This window comes from Hydra vulgaris, chromosome 04 (assembly GCF_038396675.1).
Source record: "Hydra vulgaris chromosome 04, alternate assembly HydraT2T_AEP".
Taxonomy (NCBI): Eukaryota; Metazoa; Cnidaria; class Hydrozoa; order Anthoathecata; family Hydridae; genus Hydra; species Hydra vulgaris.
Window position 1 is genome coordinate 2,057,501 of NC_088923.1, and position 22,500 is coordinate 2,080,000.

A 22,500-nucleotide genomic window follows, 5' to 3' on the forward strand; every position below is an offset into this window, starting at 1 on the left:
AAAGAGAAAGATGAAAAAATATTCTGTTGAACAATACTGCTATTTTTTTTATAACTTATTTTTCTATGTTTAAATATATAAAAGATGTAAAAAATGCTTCCTCTTTTATATTGATATCTTTTTTCTCTGCATCGGAAAGATCTTTTCGTCATACTTTGTATGAAGAGCTGTTATCGATTTCATTTAATGAAAAAAAAATTTCATATATGAAAAGCAGGAATACTATAGTGTATAGGAGACTATAGTATACTATAACTAAAAAACTTTTTTAGATGTGCATAATCAATTAACAAAGACATCTTAAAGACGCATTTTAATGTCTTTTCATGACAAGATAAAAAAAAAGAGATTTTGTAGACAAAGAGCTGGCTACATAAAATAACAAGGTATAAGGTACATGAAACATGAATATCTAGAGAGGTGCCATCAGCGCTCCCGAACACCGAGTGGCCAGTCTGCAGGTGCGATTAGGAGGAGTAAAGCGTCAAAGATCACAAATACGGTCAAAGATCACAAGTACGGTCAAAGATCACAAATTATAAATAGAAAAAAATGATAATGCTCAGGGATAAAAATTATTGATAAGTGAAGCATTTGTAGCTACGAAACGCGGAAAATTATTGGCAGACGATTCCGTGGAAGAGAAATGTCCGGCAGACGTCAACAAAGTGGCAAAATACACACTTTTTCTCACAACTCATTTTACTTATACTTCATTCGAATTTTGAAAATAGAAATTATTAACCGCATTAATTATTTTCAATTTTTATAACCGCATTAATTATTAACAATTGAGATTCAATGAAATAAAAAATGAATCATTTGATTATTAACAACTGAAGGAAAAAAAAAACACGTAATGTTTGCATAGAAGTATCAGAATAACATACTGCAGTAGCACATCGTGCGAAAATATATCCATCGAGACTGCGCTCTTCAATACAGCCTGCCTCAATGTTGTCTTTCATTTTTTTGTCTGCCATTCAACACACAGCTTTCTCAACAGTTTATTGATAACTTTAAAAAAAGTTTAGTCGTGAGTCTTATCATTTTTTTTGCTTCAAAGATAACGCCACTTTGTTGAATGGTCTGCCGACCATTTCATTTCCACGGAATCATCTGCTTATAATTTTCCGCGTTTCGTAGCAACAAATACTTCACTTTTCAATAACTTTTATCCATGAGCATTATCATTTTTTTCTATTAATTATTTGTCACCTTTGACACCTTTGACACCTTTGACGCCCCCGCCTTAATCTTCCTAATCGCGTTGGCAGACTGGCCACTCGGTGTTCGGGAGCGATGAAAAAAGATGTCTTTTAGATTTGCATAATCGACTAAGAAATGACATTGTAAATAAGACTTTAAAAGCGTCATTTCGACGTCTTTTTTTCAACTGCTTAAAAATGGTTTAGAAGCTACTTAACAAAAAGAAAACAATTTATATTTTTCAAATATTACGAAAGAAATCAGTGAAAACCTATTTTCTCGATGGTTTTGTCTTATTTTTCAATTTTAAGTAAGTTTTCGTACATAAAAAGGCGTTTTGTCGTAAGAAACTTGTTGTCTATTTTTTTATTTATTCATTTCGTCATTAAAAAAAAAGAGTACAATGCCGTGGTATATAAATAAGATTTACATGACTGGGGCTAAAAGAAGACAATATTTACCTTATCACTTCGCCCCGACGTGCTTTCATCAGCAAGCGTGGACAACCATTAAAATGTAAATATAAAACTACTTTGTACCATTTAAAAATTACATACAAATATATAAAAGTATGTTAAGATCAGTTACTATAATCAAAAGAAAATCCTAAAAATAATAATAAATAGTCACACCTAAAAACTTAAGACAAGTTAATGGGATAATTTAAAGAAAATTTTATTTAGAGTAGGCACTTCAGTTCCTTTTATAAACTTTTTATATAATTAACCTGAAAAATTACTTTTAATTTTATTGCAGTTAAAATGTTAATCTTGTTTCAAAATGGGTTCAATCAATTTTGAAGCATTTCTGGTTGTTAAGAAATTTGCATTTTAACACTTCATAATTTGACATTTTTTTAGACAAAAAATCCGTAATTTTAAGTTCAGTTTTTTTTTTTTGGATTTTTTTTTTGTCATTGGCGTAAATGATAAATGCACAAAAATTTGAGGCAACAACTTTAGGAAATAATCAATCTGTTATTTTTCATGCATGAACTTTTAAACAGTCATAAACAAATAAAACAACGTTTAAATCACAACTGACTAAACTTTAGAACAAGAATGACAAATCAGTTCTAATGTCTGCAGAGTCAAAATATTTAAATCAGTATAAGCAGTCTCTTCAAATTATTTATTATACAAAATATCTTTATCAATATTAGCATCATTTGGACTGAATATAGGTATTTTCAAAATCATAATAGATGATGCATTTTTACATAAGTCTCAAAGTTTCATTTCTAAGGTTAGCAAAAATGGATTCATGTCAAGAATACTCTTTTGTGATTCAATTATCCGCCAAAGTGGGCCAGTAATCATTTTATCAACTATTCCAAGAGCCCACACTTCTGCTAAATATAAATTGTTGCTAATATCTTCTTTAACTGCAAGTAAAAGATTAATTAGGTTTGGTTAATTTTGAAGAAACTCTAAAATATCCTTGGAATGAAAATAGAAAGCTGCAGCATTATAATAAAGTATTTTAAATCGGTTACCAACAAAGGGTGCTTGTATACACTTACTTTGTCCTTTACCAGCAAGAAATGCATTAAAATACACAGAAACTCCAGCTTCATCACTTCCCCTAACATGAAAGCCTTTACATGCAGTTCTTATTAATCTAGTGGCACCTGATTCTGCAGTATTAAATGAAAAATATTTTCATAACTACTGTTTAAAACTAACTTTTCAAATGATTTAATTGTTTTATCAGTTTTTGTTGCAAAGTTGGTTAGTAAATGCAATTTACAAAAAAAGTTTGATATTTCAATGAAATCAGCCTGCTCACCTTTTTTTAAACTTTCACAGTTCGTTATAACTTTAGGCAGTAGTTTTTTTTCTCATATCTTTAAGCTTTAAATTAAACAGTGGATTAACTGGCTCGAGATCAGACATGGTAGTTTTAAAAGTATATACAAGGTTTAAAAGAACGTACAAGGTATGAAAAATATTTTTTCTTGCTATTATCTAAAATGTCACATTTATCATCTAATCTTTTGGTTCATGCATTAATTGTATAATCTGCATCACTTCCAGCCATGTTAAGTAATTCGAAAGATAAAGTACTTCCATTTGTGGTTTTAACTTGGAAATTTTGAAAATGTCTATGGTGTTTAGCGGTATCGTCATTGTGAAGACAATTGCCTGAATTACTTTCTGCAGTATGTATCATTTCTTCCCCAACTTGAAGCTGAGCAAGTGCTAATGCTTCAGTCATAAACCGAGATTTTGTACCAATTGAGGGAAGCTTTTCTTTTTCTAACTTTGCTAGTTTTTTCAAAACAATTGTGATAACCTCATTAACTTTATTCATGCTGACATTCAAAGAAACTAATTTCATAATAACCTCACTAATATTATTAGAATACTTTCCATTTTGAAATGTTACTATTTTGCAATCAAGTTGAAGACAATTTAAAGTGTTCAAATCTTTATTTTCTTTGTATAATAATTTTTCTTCTATGTTAGGATAGTCTATATCTTTTTTGGTTTTATTTAAACTATTAGAAGAATACTTTTCATGTTTATTTATTACCATGCTATACTTCTTTTTTACTTAATTCAACTTTTTGCATGCAATTCTTTTTTCCTCACGAAGGAGTGCAACTTTTAACTGTTTTATTAAGGTTTGTAATGACTTTATTATAGTAATCTTTCAATTCTTTTATTTCTTTGTTTTGTTTCTTTTTTAATCGTCGAATCTTTAATTACTTGCATGTAATAATTTATATTTCGTTCTTGAGTCGTAAGATGTAAGTGTTTTTTTCCTATTACTATTATGAACTTTAGCAGATTTGAACATATTTTTACAATCGGATAAAGCAAGTTTTAATCTTTTAAAACAATTTGTGAGGTTTGATGTTTCAATTTTCTTTTTTTACCCTTTGTTTTATTGTTCTTACTTGATATACATATTTCAAAATTATTTTCCTAAATAGGCGGTATAAAGGACATCAGCTTTTATATATAATATATACATCATAATTATACATATAATATATACATTGATGTATATATAATGTATACATCTCTTTTTTTAATGTGTTTTTTTTTTTAACGATTTAAATTTATCTATAACAATTTTAATTTTGTTATACAAACTCAAATTATTTTCGGTTACTGAAGCAAATTTGAAAATCGGCTTCTAAAATTCGAGCACACCGTTTTCAAACATTTATCATTCAAGCATAGATACCAATCATATAACTCTTTATTATTCATTATACTGAAGATAATTTTATACAAATATTGATATCAATATATTTAATAATATAATAGTCATTATTGTTTTTGCCGAAGTTTTGAAATAATATTAAGACGGACGGAAAGAAAGAAGAGGATGGGATTTTACAGTTTTTCAACTTAAATTTAAAATTTCTGCTGATGCACCGATAATCAGTCAGAACTTGGTTTTTTATAACTATTTTAGACCAACCAACTCATCACAAAACCAAAAAAAAAATACACAGAAACAACGAGAAATGGTTAGATATTATTTTAAAGGGTGCTAGAACGCAAATAAAATAATTTTAAGCTAAGATAATTACCAAAACATTAATAAAATCGTTCCTACAGTCAGATAAACATTTATTAAAAAATAAAGCAGATATTTTATGTAAATATAATCATTTTACTTTTCGTCAAAGCTTTTACTATGACATGAAAAAAAAAAAAAAATGATAACAATCTATTCCGCTCAAACAATAATTTATATGAGCCCTTTACCGCTATGAATAAAGAATTAAAACATATATCAAACTGGTTTAATGTAATAAGCTAACTTTAAATATTAATAAAACCAAAAAAGCGATTTTTACCAATAAACTTGCCGCAACTTTATGTAGACAAAATTGAAATAAAAAATTATTCCTTTACAAAACTCTTAGGCGTTTATCTTGATGAAAAGATCTCCTAGAATCATCACATTAATAAATTATGTATCTACTAAAATTTCAAAAAACATCGGGATTCTATATAAAGCTTGTAACTACCTTAATAAAAATTACTTAAATTAACTTTAGTTACATAAATTATCCGCAGTTACATAAATTATCCGCAGTTACATAAATTATCCGCAGTTACATAAATTATCCGCAGTTACATAAATTATGCAAACGCTGCTTGGGGAGTACTGTAAAAAGTTAAGGTAAGTTAAAACTTCTTTGTCATCGTCAAAAACATGAGATCCGCATAGTTAACTATGCTGATAGTTTTACACATACTAAAGCTTTTTTTACTGAAATGAGATTAATAATTTTATTTGAACTCAATGTATTAAAAATTTTATGTTTTGTACATTTATGGAGAAAATATTTATCCCCTACCGCTTAAAAAAATACTTTCAAATTTTTTTTTTTTATTAATATCTTGTTATTTAGGTGCTCCAAGAAGACCTAACGGTCTGGTCACAGAGCACCACGGAAGTGCATTTAACCAGGATGTTCACGCCTCCTTCCTTTCCGTGACGCGAAAAGATGACCAGAGTTCGTTTCGAGCCTCGATCTCCTGCTTCTAAGATAACCGCTCTAACCACTGTGCCACGGTCGCAATCTCAAATCTAACAACAAATAAGATATGAGAAACATAAATTTTTTAAATGAGCCGTTTGGTCACACAAAATTTAATCAATTTTGCATTGCTTTTTGTGGACCCCACCCATGGAATAATATTGTTCTGCGGAATTTCGATTAACCAACTTCCTTTTTTCCTTTCCAAGCTCAATCTAAATTTCGCTTGATAATATACTCAGACACTTCGCATATTTTGAAATTTGTTATTCAACTTGAATGTTATAACTTTTTTTATTTTAATTTTCACTTTATTTTCTAGTATGTTATATTTGTCTTTATTTTGCTTGCTTGTATTTTATAAGGTTCTGACGACAAAATCTTGTGATCTTTGTTTATATCCTAATTTATGTTTAATTGTTTGCAATTTATGTATGTGCGCATCCATACATTTGAAAGTGTATATATACTATATATATTTATATGTATATATGTATATATGTGAGTGTTTTTTTAATTTTAATTAAGCTGGTATTGGAATTTTTTTAATTGTAACACCAAATATACGGCATATATAATTGTACTGTGACATTTTAATGTAAGCAAAGTTTAAAAAAATATTAACTTTATAACGAGAAGAGATTTTTGTATGAAATTTTAAATCTGTCGATTAATTTTAACCTAGTTTAAGATATTATAAAAAAAAAACCATATAAGGACCCAAATTTAAGGTTTAATATTGTTTCAGCCTTCGATCAACGTAATTTTTTCTATAACGTTTTTATTTTGCATTAGTATGATTATTACATAATTTTATGACAGCACCATTTCTGAAAGTTATCTATCTTATACACTAAAAATTCTGGACCAGCTTGTTTAACCCCCCTTATATTCAATATCGACAGAATACTTTCAAAATCTACGTCTTAACAGAACAAGGTACGGTGGTTTTGAAAATGTAATCCGTTTCTGGTGTACTTTTTTTTTCGCAAAAAAAATTTCCACTAGGGAGTGTTACGACTATTAAATAGTTCGACTATCAACTAAATTGACTATCGAATAAATCGACTATGGACTAAATCAACAATCTACTGGCTAATATTTTTTCTTAAGTCGACAAAATCTAAGAATACAATTTTGAAATCGACTAAGTCGACTAAAAGTCAATTTAGTTTCAATACGAGAATAATTTATTTCTTGAAAACAAGTTGTAATAAAAATAATAAAGTAACTTATATTCTTTTTCTATTTTTAAACGTCATTTAAAAATAATAATAATATTATTAGTAGTAAAAGTTAAAATTATATTTTGGTCTACTTTTTTATTGTTTTTTTGCTTTTTTCCATTAAATTAAGGAAGTAATTCGTAACCAAAAATCACAATATTAACGGAGTAAAATTAACTATTTACGGATTCTTCAAAATTTCGTTAATTCGACGGATTTAATATTCAAATCCGTTGAAAACAAATGAACTTTTATTAAAAAGGTTTTTTAAAAGAAATTATGAAGTGCTTCCTCTGAAGATTTATCTTCGATTTACACTACATTTAAATCATAGATAAAAGCTTTGTTGCAGTAAGTTTAGGCCGAGTCTATCCGACGGTCGTGCGAATAAGCTTTTGCTGCAATCAGTGGCGGATTAAGACTTTTCGGGTCCCGGGGCTATTTAAAAGTAGGAAGCCCCGTTCCACTAACAACGACAAAAATGAGTAAAAAAAGATTTTCTTGAAAACGCTATCACTGATATTTATTTATATACAAATTTTATATTTATTTCATTGAATTAAGTTGAGTGATTTTTTTCTGCTTTTCTTCCCCGCAAGCTCTGCAATCACATCGCTGAAATCCAAAGTTTCTAATAATTTTGACTCAATAGTTAATCTTGCTATATTACTTAAACGGCTATGGACCATTGTTGATCGGTGCATGTTCTTAACTCTTTTAAGAGTAGAGAATGATCTCTCAACCTCGCAATTTGTTATGGGAATAGTTAGAAACAAGCGATATGCTATATAAACATTTGGAAATACATCAATAATATCGGTTTCAACAATCCAGTTTAAAACATGCAGAGGAATCAATGTGTTTTCAGTCTCATATTTATCTTTTTTATGCGGAAAAAAACCCGGAGGCTGCAACTTTAATAATGTTACAAATTGTTCTACTTGGTTTTCTCCGTTGCTCAATTTTTTAATTACTTTGCTTTTGTTCTTATCAGAATAGTCTTTTTCAATAAACGAGCTAAGTTTTTTTGATTCATTCTCAAATCTCGTAAAGTCGTTTCGTAAGTTTTTTACAGTCAATTAGTGAAAGTAACATACTGCTTGCTGTATACAAATCTAATTCAACTTTTTGAAGAAATTTGCTAACTGCATTAAACCTCTTAAGTATGTGATGCCAAAGTACAGCCATGAATGCAAACTCTAGCTTAGTGATCTTATTTAATAAACACAAAGCTTCATGAAAAGTATCAGATTTTTCTTTTGTATCCTCAGCTATATGACTTAGCGCTACATGAATCCCATCAAAATTTTCTACCAAACTTTTTGAAGCATCTGACCTACATGACCATCGTGTATCTGATAGGCGCTTGAGTGTAGCATGATTTCTTTCAATAAATCCCATCTATGTGTTGAAGCTACAAAAAATGAATACAAACTCTGGAGAACGCCAAAATAGTTGATAGAATTGATGCACTCACTGACACTGCACTGCCCTACTAAATTTAAAGAATATTCAGCGCAGGGAATATAAAAAGCTAATTCACTCCGCTCTTTTAAACGTGTCTGTAATCCTGAATATTTTCCAGACATATTGCTTGCATTATCGTATGTCTGTCCCCGATAATTGGTTACATCAATATCATATCTTTCCAGTAGATCTAAAATGTCAGTAATCAAAGATTTACCGTCGTGGCTTTTAATTTGTAGAAAACAAAAAAATCGTTCATACACGTGGCCATTTACCCAATAGGCACAGCGACGTGACAAAAACGTGAATTTCACGTTATTTTGGCACGTGACATTTAGTTCCTTATGAAATGACCAATTCACGTGATTTATGGACGTGTTTTTCACGTTACTTTTGGCACGTGATATTTAGGTGACTTTTTGGTCCCCATGAACTGACTAAAAGACGTGCTTTTTACGTTAATTTTGGCACGTAATATTTAAGCAATAACTATGCTTTATAAAAACGAAGTGTTTGGATTCGTGTAAAGAAAAAAAACTCATCGTCGAGGAAATATTTAATACGTATTAAATTACATGGTTTTATTAGTCAGTATATTAGTTCTTGACATAAACATTTTGAATTTGTAATAAAAGCTGCACTTTTGTTAAAATATCCTCTTTATATCCAATAAGTAATAAGTACAAAGTCATAGATCTGCAACTTACGAAGAGCACGCTTCGATCTACAAAGAGCGTACTTCAAACTTAATCTAACGAACCAGTCGATATATTCTCCCATAAAAGCACGCTTCAAACATAATCTAACGAATCAGTCAATATTTTCTCCTATAAGAGTACGCATCAAACTTTATCTAATGAATCAGATTTAGCTGAAAAGAAACGAATAAAATCTTAAATAATAATATGATTATTTAATAATTATCTTAAATCACAAACTTTTAAAACAAATCTTACTTGGTAAGTTGCCAACCATTTTGGCAACAAGATTTTCTAGTTGTTTTCTTTAATCTAAATCATTAAATAATTTTAAGAAAACAATACTACATACAATGTAGAAAAATAAAAAAAGCCTTCTAATTTTATATATAAGGATTTTATTAAATCCTAAAATAAAAAAAGACAACAAAAAAGTCGATAAAATAAAAATAAAAAAAGACAACAAAAAAGTCGACAGATAAATAAAAAAAGAAGTACAAAATAATAAATACAAGTCTAAAAAAATATTGTTTATCTATATATATCTATACCTAATATCTGTCTATAGATAAATATATATCTATATATAAAGTTAATAACTGATGCGCGTGATTAGAAAAAGACCTGTACTCACCTTATGTGATAACATCTGATTAAACAATTTGTTTTCTTTGTTTTCCATCTTCTTGTATTTGCACTTGTTTCTGCATTAACTTGTTCATACATTAACTCAATAAATGCAAAAGTGACAGCCAACGAAGTTGCTTTAAATGAGTAATCTACAAAGTTTTGAACATTAAATGTAATTTTAGAATGCACACAGAAAAATTATAACAATTTTTAAAAATGTAATAGTTACCGCATAACCACACAACGTTATAGTGGGGATTTTATATCATGATTTTCCTACCCATGGTGAGATTTTCATCTTGAGGCTCCTTTTGCTAAGGAAACATTCACCACGGCTAAGCAGCCTCATCTACCCCTAATTATATATTATATAAAAAAAGTATAAAACTAAAAGTATGTATAATAAAGTATTGTCAAATTATGTCACCAATAAATTTAATTTAGTTAATTGAGTACTGAAAATTCAACTCAGAATCAAGTTGCATTCTCCAACAAGATATGAACTAAATTAAATTCTTGCTACAGGGTGCGATCACAAAAAAAGACGAAGAGAGGGAAAAGTGAATTTTTTCAAACTTTAAAAGTTAAAAGGTTATTGTGTCTTACTACAGAATGATATTCCTAGGCAATAACATAACAATACCATTGGATCTTCCTAGTCAATAATATTTTATACAGAACTTTTCATTTGTCATGTAGTTTAATAAATTTAATATTAAATAAATTATAATAACTTATTTATTATTAAATTAATTACATCAACAAATTTGACAGTCTAAAATATTATATAATAGGGTAGAAAAAAAAAGTATACCTTGTATTAGGGTTTGATCTTTTGCATGTTGCAATATGAGAAATATCTGCCATAACGTTACACGATTTTGAACTAAGCTTTGTAATATATTTATTCAACCTAAATTGATAAAACTTAGATATAAAATAATTTAATATGTTTAGATATACTATATATGTGACATTTTATCTTATACCCTGATACTTTTTTTTTTATTATTATTATACAAGTATAATAAAAAGTAATTACAATAATGAATATATAAACTACGTATTTCATATAATCATTATATTTAAAAAATTTTGAAAATTGTTTGCGGAAAATATCCTGAAAAATTCAGAATATTTTCCCCCTAATTTTTCCCTTAATTTTGCATTCAGCCAAGTTGATGACAATAATATATACTTTAACTTGCATGTATGAAAAACTTTTTGGATATTTGGAAAAAGATAAATTTCAGAAAAATATCCGGTATTCCGGGAATATTCCAAAAAAAATAATCCCTGAAACTCAATTATAAAAAAATAGTAAATAAAATAAAGAATATCTTTCCAAGTTTCTAATCATAGGTTTTTATTGAGAATAAAAAAAGATCCAAAATACACAATACTTTGCCAATGTAACTTTCATGCTTCAATCAAGTAAAATTGTAACCTGGACGAGGTCACCTAAAATATACATGATTGAAACATGAAGAAGGAAACCGGGTAAGAGCATGCATCAAACTTTATCTATTGTTTCTCTTTATCTATTTATTTATTTATCTATTTATTTATCTATTTATCTCTTTATCTATTTCTCCAATAATAGCTAGCGACACCAAATTTAGCTAAAAAGAAACAAATAAAAACTTAAATAATAAGATGATTATTAAATAATTATCTTAAATCACATACTTTTAACACAAGTCTTACATGGTGAGTCGCCAACTGTTTTGGCAACAAGATTTTCTGGTGTTGCTATTTCTTTGATCTAAATCATGAAACAATTTTTAAAAAAAGCAATGCTATATTTGAGAGAAACTTGCTTTACATATTGGAAGGTTGTCAACATTGAAAGATAAGTATAATTCAGTTTCAATTACAATAGCATCATAATCATCTTTTTGTGGGGAAAACATTGAACAAATCCGCGTTAATAACCTGTTTTAAATTGTACATAATAACAATAGCAATAAAAGTCATATAATATATACAATAATAATTTCATAAATACAATTCAAATATATATATTAATCATATAATATTTAAATAATATAAAAAAATGAAATAAATAAGTATTAACCTTTTTTAACAAGTAAAGCACAAGATCAAGATGTCATATATTACAAAAAGATAAAGTATATAATAATAATATATACATATATCAATAATAAATAACATAACACATTTGTTTATTGATATTATCTTGGATAAATTCTTTAACCTTGTTGATAAATACAAAATAATAGAAGAAAATCTATTTTTGGTTTTTATCTAATCGACTCTTGAGCAATAATGTATGCAGAAGTTCTACAGACATTATTATTGCTCAAGAATCAAGAATAAGTTCTGCTAGAACTTATAATTTGTCCATGCAGCTTACTTAATTTGATATTAAATTCGTTATAACATAACTTATTTGTACTAAATTAAGTAAGCAAAATGGACAAATTCGCCAAATTCAAATTCTGTTTAAAATATTATATCATAAAGTAAAAAAAAAGCATACCTTGTATTTGAGTTTAATCTTATTTGTGTGGCAAATAGGGACGCTTGGTACTAATTTATTTAACTTAATTTGATGTAATTTGGATATTAGATATTACAACTTAAAATGCATTTTTTATCAATCGTTCATGTACAGTTTTGTTTTAAAAATGTATTATTTCAAAATTTTTAATTGCAGTACTAATAATTAAAGCTGTAAAGTAGCCGTTGCTAAGCATATCTATACCGTTACTAGGGTATCTGTTTTAAGTAAAGATTTAACGATATAAGGCTACTTCTAGGACTTCTGTAGGCTTTTAATTATTCAAGCACATGGATTTTTTTTCTAATATTGAAAGATGCATGTTTAAGAAAATTAAATACCTTACACTGTTTATGGCCACGGTTGTTATGGGTATCAAGGCGCGTTGAACACAAAAAGTGACTTTTTACAGGTTACTCCATCCCAGGTTCTTGCATGCACATGACTTGTGTTCTATATAGTTAATGTATGTCTTAGTGTCTTTCAAAAACACCTAAGAAAACTGCGTGCAAGTAATGGCCTTAAAAGATATTAGAGCTCAAAGTTAAGGTAAAATTTCAAATTAAGTGGTTTCGGACCATGATTTCTAGACAACCAAATATGTTACCACGTTGAATTTTTACTTTTACAGTAGAAATCTACACAGATTAGCAGTAAAATTGAAAAGAAATGTGACTGTTATATTCATGTTGCTAAAATTGCCCCTCAAAGTAGCATTTGCGCTCATTGCGCAATTATTTCACAAAACGGGCCAAATTTTAGGACCCAATATCTCTGGAATAAATAAGAATTTTCCCAAAAAAATTTACCAAAGGCTTACTTTCATTGTTTTTTACATCTCTAAATGAAGACATTTTGAAGACATCACTTCTAGCCTTTGCCTAGACAGACATCTGATTTGTCAGACAGTGGCTCTTATGCTTTTTTAAAAAAATATTTTTTAAAATGGGGACTTAATGTAACTATTATTTAAGCTCATCTATTTTTATAGTTTTTTAGGTGTAACTTATTTTCGTGCCTGCATTTAGAAATTAATTCCAATTTTTTGTTTAATAAACATTCTTGGTTTGCATGTGTAATTATTTCAAGTTTTTCTTGTAGGCATAGTATACTATTTTTTGGAAATATTGTTATATGCAGGCGTCTTCTATAATTCTTTTCATACTTTTTGTGCAACTGTAGCTAACTTTAATTGTATTTCTATTAAAAATACATGTAATTTATTAGAGGGCGGGAAATGCTTATCGACCAATTTTAAAAGCACTTTTTCTATGTTAGTGGAAACATTTTTGCTATATGAGGGGTTGATCCAAATTACATTTTTAGTTTTATTTCGTTGTTTTTTATTCTTTTTTTCAGGGTCAAGTTTTTGTTTAAAATTTTTAAGGGCATCTTCCCTTCGTTGAATGTGACATCAAGAAAGTTTTTAAATTTATGTTTCTTTCGATATGAAAGTCAATATTTTAAAAAATTTTTATAATATTTTTCCTAATTTTATCGAGCTCTGGACCAGATTTTTTACGCATTGCTATTAAACCATCGTCACGACAAAGGCCTAAATCATTTATATTGATTATTTTACTTAATAAATCTAAAATGTATAGTCCAAAAAATTCACAAATCTCTGCTCCGTCATAACTGCCATTATTATATCAAAGCAGTCACGTGTGTTTTTCTTTTTCCAAGTTTCCTTATTAAAATAAAGTAAGGTTTTTCTACAATGTTTTATATACGCGGATTGTTTGTTTAGGAATAACTGTGTGGCTTTTTGCAAATTCAATTGTTTTACTAATACATATATATATATATATATATATATATATATATATATATATATATATATATATATATATATATATATGTATATATATATATATATATAGAGTATATATTTTAAAAAAACTTATTTTTATGGATTAACTTCAATTGGTTAAAAATTAATTTTTACAATATTTCGAAGGAATATAGATACCCTCGTTATCAAGAATATTAAAAACTGTTATAAAAAAAAATAATATTATACACAACCGTCTTAATTTACGAAACAATGTTCTTCGTAAGAGCTTTTTTTTAAGAGTTTTTTTAAGAGAGTTTCAGTGGAAATTTCCTTGGCAAATTTTAGAATGTTCAGCTACAGCTAAATTTTTCCCTTTACCTTGTAGTGCACATATTTGATGCTGGTACATCCAAGACGATATCTTCGGTCCTGTTTCACCTAAATAACATTTGCCACAAGAGCACTCTAATTTGTAAACATCGTGATAGGAATTAACTGGTAGTGTAGGTTTATTTTTAGAACTAAGCAGACTTTTGAGAATTTTTGGAGACTTAAGCACTGGTGCGTATCCTGCTTTTTTAAAAACTCTTAGTCCGGAGTTTTTGAGCTCATGAATATCATTTTCATATAAAAAATAGCAATGAGAAAGACAAAGTTCTAAAAGTAACCTGATCTCTTCAAAAGTTAATTTAGATATAAAGCTCTGGTTGATTCTTAATCTTTCAACTAGTATAATGATTGCTTCTTTAACCGGGACCGAAGAGTACAAATTAACAACATCGAAGGAGACCTGAACCTCATTCTTATTAATTTCCCATAACTTTACTGTTTAAACGCGTTTAAAAAATTGTTGACAATTTTTTAAACGCGTTTTATTTAAGCTTAGAGTGGTTTGTACCATATAGACTAAATATTTAAAGATGCTATATGTAGGTGTACCAATGGTGCTTTCAATTAACCTCATTGGGTAACCTTTTTCAGGCTTATAGCCTATAATTACACCATATAAACGTGGTGGCATGGCGTCACTCGGGTAGATATTTTTATATTCTTTTTTGGTAAAACGCCCTAGTTTATTTAGCTTTCTGAGAGCGATCAGAACTTTGAAAAGAATTTGAACAGTAGGGTCGTAATTTAACTTTTTTGTATCTCCTAAGTGTTCTTTTATTCTTTCTAGAGCGCTATTTCGATCGATTTGATCTAATCCAGATCCTTTGTCAAAGGAATATATCTGAATATTCATATCTTTCCTAATTTCATAAAGAGCTCTCCTTTGTTCATTGTTAAGGTTACTTTTAACTGGTTTGGCCATCTTTAAAATAGATAAAACTTCTTGTCTTAATTTAACTTCCTCAGTTGGTTTCTTACTATATTGCAATTCACACCCTGTAAATATCCATGGCTAACATCACCCGAAAGGACCGAAGAAATCCTTTTAGATGGGCATTATATAGACCTAGTGTGAACATTTAGAGCTGTTTTTGAAACCTTTTAACTACGTCCGAGCCATTTTTTTCATTTTTAAGTTATACAGTGAAAATAACCAAAATCCAAGATTTTCCAAAAAAATAAACAGCTCAAAATCATAAATTACAGTGATTTTTTTAAGTTGTAGGTATATACCTATTATTAATTCTTTTCAAAGTTCTGATCGCTCTCAGAAAGCTAAATAAACTAGGGCGTTTTACCAAAAAAGAATATAAAAATATCTACCCGAGTGACGCCATGCCACCACGTTTATATGGTGTAATTAAAGCCTATGAGCCTGAAAAAGGTTACCCAATGAGGTTAATTGAAAGCCCCATTGGTACACCTACATATAGCATCTTTAAATATTTAGAGATCATAATAAAATAATTATAAGTCATTTCAAACATCCCAGAAGGTCAAATAATTATTGGAAATTAAAAAAAATGAATTTCATTTGAATTTAGTTACTTTGTAATGACTAAGCATCAGCAATGATTTTATGTACAAGTACGCATGCACACACCCACGCACGCACGCACGAACGCATGCATGCACTAACTTTTCAAATTAAAAAGGGTTAAATCCTTCCCTGTCATCCCCCTTCCATTGGCATGAAGTACACAATAAGATTATGTACACAAAAAAATTGTGTAGACATAAAGATTATCATGAAATTTATGAAATAAAAAACATTCATAATTATTTTTCCTTGTTGAATGAAGATCATTTTTTAAAATGAAGACATAAAGCATCAAAAATGCCAAATAAAGCAAAAACACATGAAGAATGCAGAAAGTCTGTTTGTTTTCTTTGCATGAGGAAAGGAGACCGAGAATTAAATGACTTTATCATTGGAAGAATTCACAAATTGTTGAAAACAGACATTGACTTTGCAGATGAAAGAGTCCCACAGGTTATTTGCAATGCTTGCCGAACTCTCTTGCAAAAAAGAGATGCTGGGGACATGAGTGTTTCACTTCCTGCAATCTACAACTTCTCTGCAATCATTATCAAGCCTTTGACACGAACATCTGGTCCATGTGACTGCCTCATTTGCCAAATAGCAAAACTCAAGCTCAACCAGAAACATCCCTTGACACCAAAAGAACAGAACAGAAACCTTGACCAAGGTGAATCTTCTAAGCCTGGCCCTTCACCAAAGTCCCGCTTACAGTCATCAGAGAAAAGATGCGCACAATGTTTGTCCATTCTTGCAAGAGGTTTCAGACATTCATGCACAATCGGAACAAGACACCAAAACTTGCAAGCATTGGTCCAGTCAGATCCTGTTGGTGCTGAGCAAATTGCATCTGCCATCATCAGCTCAAAGGATGCATCTCCTGGAGGAACTGTCCGGCTGAGTCAAGCAAGAGGAGGGCAGTTATTTCCATTAACACCAGGTAATAATAAACTTCTGTGGGAATCACTTTTACTCATAACTATTGTTGTTGTAATCAATCACAAGTAACAAAAAGTTGTTAAATTTATTTCATTTGCTTTTTAGGCCAAGCATCTGCACGCAAATCAACCAGTTCAACACTTACAATGCAAAGCTTGTTAAATGTTCAGTTGAACACAGGACTATCCAACACGGGAATGCGACAACTTGCCTGAACACTTAACAAAGCAACAGAAACTCGACTAGTTGAGCCATTTTTCCAGCAAAAGTTTGCTGCTGTAGGAAAATCGTTGAATGATTTCTTTCAACTATCAGTTGTCAACATTTCAGCAGAAAAAGGAAAAGCTGAAGAGAAGAGAACAATCATTCACTGCAAAAATCTTGAGGACTTAACCAACAAGGTGTTGTTGTCAAGGGAATACGGCTCCAATCATTTTGTCAAGCTTGGCATTGATGGAGGAGGATCATTCTTGAAAATGAGCTTAGCAGTTATTAAGGTAACTGATGAAGATAATGAAACAAGAAGTCCTCAACAAAAATATCTTCGCTTGCTGACAAGCTCATCTGCTCGAGACACAGGTGTCAAACGGCAGCTCATAGTTGCCATCGCTTATGAGAACGTCAAATTGATGATGAACATCATTCAATTAAATGATGTTTCTTTCTGCATTTCATGCAATCTAAAGATGGCTAACATCATTCGCGGAATTCAATCCCATTCAAGCAAACACCCTTGTTGTTGGTGCAACATTGATTCTGACAGTCTCTCAGAATGTGGAACATCCAGAAGTTTCGGATCACTCAAGGAGAGATTTGAAGCCTATGTTGCAGCTGGATCGGATACAAAATCAGCAAAAGATTTTGACAATGTAATCCATCCACCACTGATTAAAATGGATGACTCAACACTCATTTTGGATGTGATTCCACCAATGGAACTCCATCTTCTTCTTGGAATTGTCAATCATCTTTTCAAGAATCTTTCTGAGTTATGGCCTGGTGCCAAAGAATGGCCAACTTTGCTGCACATTCAGCTCCAGCCATACCATGGCGGACACTTTGCTGGCAATGAATGTCATAAGCTTTTGCAAAACCTTGACATTCTCCACAGAATGGCAGAAAAAGCTTGTGCCTATCAAGCATTTGGTTTCATTGAAACTCTAAGACATTTCAAAGAAGTTGTCACTTCATGCTTTGGAACAACTCTGCAGGAAAATTATAAAGAAACGATTCAGAAGTTTAAAACTTCTTTCCTAATCTTGCCAATATCGGTGACACCTAAGGTCCATGCTGTTTTCTACCATGTTTCTGAATTTGTAGAAAAACATCAAACCTCCCTCGGAATCTTCAGCGAACAAGCAACCGAAGCAATGCATTCAAGGTTCAAGGTTCACTGGGAGCGGTACAAGCGCATCCCAACTCATCCAGAATATGGAAAACAACTCTTCAATTGTGTTGTTGACTATAACAGCAAGCATCTGTAACAAACAACACCTACAAACTCAACTTTTTCAGAAATATATGTTTTGGACTAAAAAAAATTAGAAATTGTAAATTTTAGAATTTTTTGAGAAATTTAAAAACTGTTTTTGAATTATGCATTTTGTGAAGAAAGCTTTTAATTCTAGTCTCAAATTTGCAATATGTAAGAATCTGTTTATTTTTTGTCATAAATATTGTCCAGACCAAGCAAGTTGTGAAAATATACTTTATGGAATTTTACACTTTGTAGTTATTTTACCATAGAACGTTAAAATGAGAAAAATGGCTCTGACAAACTTTTGGATGTTTGAAATGACTTAAAATTATTTTATTATGATCTCTATATACCTACAACTTAAAAAAATCACTGTAATTTATGATTTTGAGCTGTTTATTTTTTTGGAAAATCTTGGATTTTGGTTATTTTTACTATATAACTTAAAAATGAAAAAAATGGCTCGGACGTAGTTAAAAGATTTCAAAAACAGCTCTAAATGTTCACACTAGGTCTATATAATGCCCATCTAAAAGGATTTGTTCGGTCCTTTCGGGTGATGTTAGCCATGGATATTTACAGGGTGTGAATTTATGGCACATGGTTCGGTAACTGAAATGATATCTAAATATGGTATTGATTTTGCTGTTGGAACAAACTTAGGTCCTAGATCAAGTAATTTTTTGTGATGTATTGGAATTTCGGAATTAGCTAAATTAAGCGTTATCTCTCTAATTTTTTTTCTTTTTATTGTTGTTGTTGTTATTGTTCATAGTGCCGTTATTATTTAATCTCTCAAACTTGTCCTTTAATTTTTCTCTAGATTTTATGAACATATTTTTATAGGATATATCAATGATAGATGTTATTGCTTTGAAATCGTCAGAGTTGTCAACAATTGCTCGTATTCGTTCCTCACAAAACTTTGCTTTGTATGTATTTTGAAAAAAATGTGTTTAGCTTCATCCTCTATATGGTATAATAGGTGGTGTTTATACTTTTTATTTAGTTGCTTTCCATAAGCCTTGTGCAAAACAACTAAATAAAAAGTATAAACACAACCTATTATACCATATAAAGGATGAAGCTAAACACATTTTTTTCAACATACTTCCGAAACCATTTTAATATCAATATCAATATATTTTCGAAAAAAGATCTTACAATCGAGGTTATTTACAAATAGTTAAAAACTAATCTTAAGTAAATACCATGAAATAGCATTAATAATACAAATGATAATGATAATAATAATGATGATAAATTATAAGAATAATAGAAAATTATATGATAATAAATCAATATCAATTTTAAATCAACAATTGAATATAATGCACAGACAGGAAAGTTACAAACAGTTATATACTGACAAAACGTAACAACCTACCATGTAACTAAAACAATTACAGCAAAAAAAAGTAACAATGATTTAATAAATATAATAATCTTAATATCAATAATCATATAAATAAAAGTAATATAAATATTTTATTAAAAAATAACAATAAAAAAAAAAAAAAATTTCAATAATACTCACAAATAAAAACGTGGCACCCACTTACACACAAACATTTAGTCACAAAAAGTATAGATTTAGTTTAAAAAACATTCTGTTTCCTTTCTTCAAAAACGGAGCTTTGTATAGCAACTTTTATATATTTTTTAAATTCTTTTTAATTACTTTCCATTTTCGAATGTTTTTTTTCTTTTAACTTTGGTTTTTTGTCTTTCCTTTTTCTTATCTCATTTTTTTCTTTCGATAATTTGTTTGATTTGATTTTTATTTTTTTTTTAGTTTTTGCTTTTTTATTTCCTTTTTTTTCTTTTTTTCATTCTCTTTATTTTTATTTTATTTATTTTTCTTATTTTATTTTTTTTATCTTTATCTTTCTTTTTTTAAATTTATTCATAAAATTCGTTATAAAAAAGCGTCCGCCGTTCCGTAAGTCTCTGCACTGTATCATTACAACTAAGATGTCCAGTAAACTCACCTTATGATAAGGTGAGTTTACTGGACATCTTAGTAGTAATGATTTCGGAAGTATGTGATGTTTTATACACCGTTGTAAAAATACCCACTGATTTTTCGATTTTGCAATTGTTTTTTTAAGGTTTCTAACACGTTGATTTCTTTGTAAATGCCACTACCAAATTTGGCTTCGATGTAAATTTTAAATGCTGACATCTTTAATAGAATTTATTTGTATAAATATTTTTAAAAAAAAACTTATTTTTATGGATTAACTTCTATTTGTTAAAAGATTATTTTTACAATATTTCGAGGGAATATAGATACCCTCGTTATCAAGTATATTAAAAACCGTAATAAAAAAATGATATTATACAAAACCGTCTTAATTTACGAAACAATGTTCTTTGTAAGAGTTTTTGAGAGTTTTTTAAAAGTATTTTGTGACATAAGAATTTGAACATGGGTTTCCAAATTACGTGACGACGTCATTTTGAAAACCCATGTTTAAATTCTTACATCACAAAAAACTCTCTTAAAAAACACTCAAAAAGAAGCTCTTACGAAGAACATTGTTTCATAAATTTAGACGGTTTTTTATAATATCATTTTTTTATAACGCTTTTTAATATACTTGATAACGAGGGTATCTATATTCCCTCGAAATATTGTAAAAATTAATTTTTAACCAATTGAAATAATGATTTTCTTATATATATATTAAATGTTGACATCTTTAGTAGATTTTATTCGTATAAATATTTTTTAAAAAAACTTCTTTTTATGGATTAACATCCATAAAAAATATTTATACAAATAAAATCTACTAAAGATGTCAATATTTAATATATATATATAAGAAAATCATTATTATTTAGCAATGGAACTGCTTGGATTAAGAAAACAGGAGGATTATTCAATGTTACTATGGGGGCCTTTGATGGCGCGGAGATTTGCGAATTAGTTGGGATTTTTATTTTGCATCAAATCTCGCAGTTTTATGATAAAAGCAATTTCGGCATATATCGAGATGATGGGCTAGCTATGTTTAGAAATAAAAGTGGTCAAGAAATGGAGATAAAGAAACATTTTGTACAAATTTTTAAAAATAAAAATCTTCTTATCTCTATTCAATGTAATTTGAAAATAGTTAACTATCTCGATTTAACGCTAAACCTTAACGATGGATCTTTTCAGCCATATCGCAAACCAGATAATATACTGAATTATATACATATTAGTTCTAACCATCCACCGAGTGTAATTAAAAGTATTCCTAAGACTCTTGCATTAAGATTGTCAGCATCATCGTCGAGTGAACCAATTTTTAAAGAAATTATTCCTCCTTATCAAGAAGCCTTGAAAAAATCGGGTTACAATTGCGAACTTGCATATCATCCAAGTATAAAATCAACAAACGGCAACCATAAACGCAAGATAATTTGGTATAATCCTCCTTCCAGTGCAAATGTTGTTACAAAAATAGGTAAATGTTTCTTGAACCTCATCGACCTCCACTTTCCAGTTAACCACAGACTTCGTAAAATATTTAATAGAAACACAATCAAAATAAGTTATTCCTGCATGCCAAACATAAAAACCATTATTAACTCGCACAACAAAAGCATTTTACGTAAGGAGGCAAAAACTAATGAAATGAAATGCAACTGCATTAAAAAAACCAAATGTCCCATGAACAACCATTGCCTTTCCAACAACATTGCTTATCAGGCCACCATCTGTTCAAATAATCCGGAATATAAAGAAAAAGTGTATGTTGGAATTAGCAAAACACCTTTTAAAGTTCGGTATGCAAACCACTTAAAATCTTTTAATGCAATTAGGTACAAGAATGATACAGAGCTATCTAAAGAAGTATGGAAATTAAAAGAAAATAACTTTACAACTTTTGTCAGATGGAGGATTGTTAAAAAATGCAAGCCATACAACCCAACATCAAAAGTTTGTAACCTTTGTTTGAACGAGAAGTTCCTAATTTTGATGTATAAAGGAGAAATCCTACTAAATACAAGAAGCGAAATAATCTCGAAGTGCAGGCACAAAAATAAGTTCCTTATCTCCTCTTTTGATACCGAAGATTGATTCTGGTTGGTTTACGTCACGTGTACGTCACGCTATACTAAATT

General features: G+C 29.3%; 2 protein-coding genes and 1 long non-coding RNA gene across 3 annotated transcripts in view; 1 reads left to right on the top strand and 2 right to left on the bottom strand.

Annotated features, from left to right (window-relative positions):
- LOC136079511 (uncharacterized) overlaps nt 1–22,500 on the top strand; it is a 104,930-nt gene that overhangs the window by 33,691 nt on the left and 48,739 nt on the right. The window lies entirely within an intron of this gene.
- Nucleotides 7,494–8,343, bottom strand: LOC136079117 (uncharacterized). The gene is made up of 2 exons (XM_065794834.1): nt 8,040–8,343; nt 7,494–7,942 (listed from the first exon to the last, which is right to left on the bottom strand). Exons 1-2 carry the CDS (start codon nt 8,341–8,343, stop codon nt 7,494–7,496), a joined length of 753 nt encoding a protein of 250 aa, XP_065650906.1.
- On the bottom strand, nt 8,954–9,421 carry LOC136078950 (uncharacterized). Its single transcript, XR_010637809.1, has 2 exons — nt 9,366–9,421; nt 8,954–9,280 (listed from the first exon to the last, which is right to left on the bottom strand). It is a non-coding gene; the product is annotated as an uncharacterized LOC136078950 (long non-coding RNA).

Excerpts from the sequence above, each read along its gene's own strand:
- LOC136079117 (XM_065794834.1), bottom strand. The coding sequence starts at position 8,343 with ATGGGATTTATTGAAAGAAATCATGCTACACTCAAGCGCCTATCAGAT. Across the intron at positions 7,943-8,039 it reads AGATTTGTATACAGCAAGCA|ACTATTCTGATAAGAACAAA; the intron begins GTATGTTACTTT and ends TTATTGAAAAAG.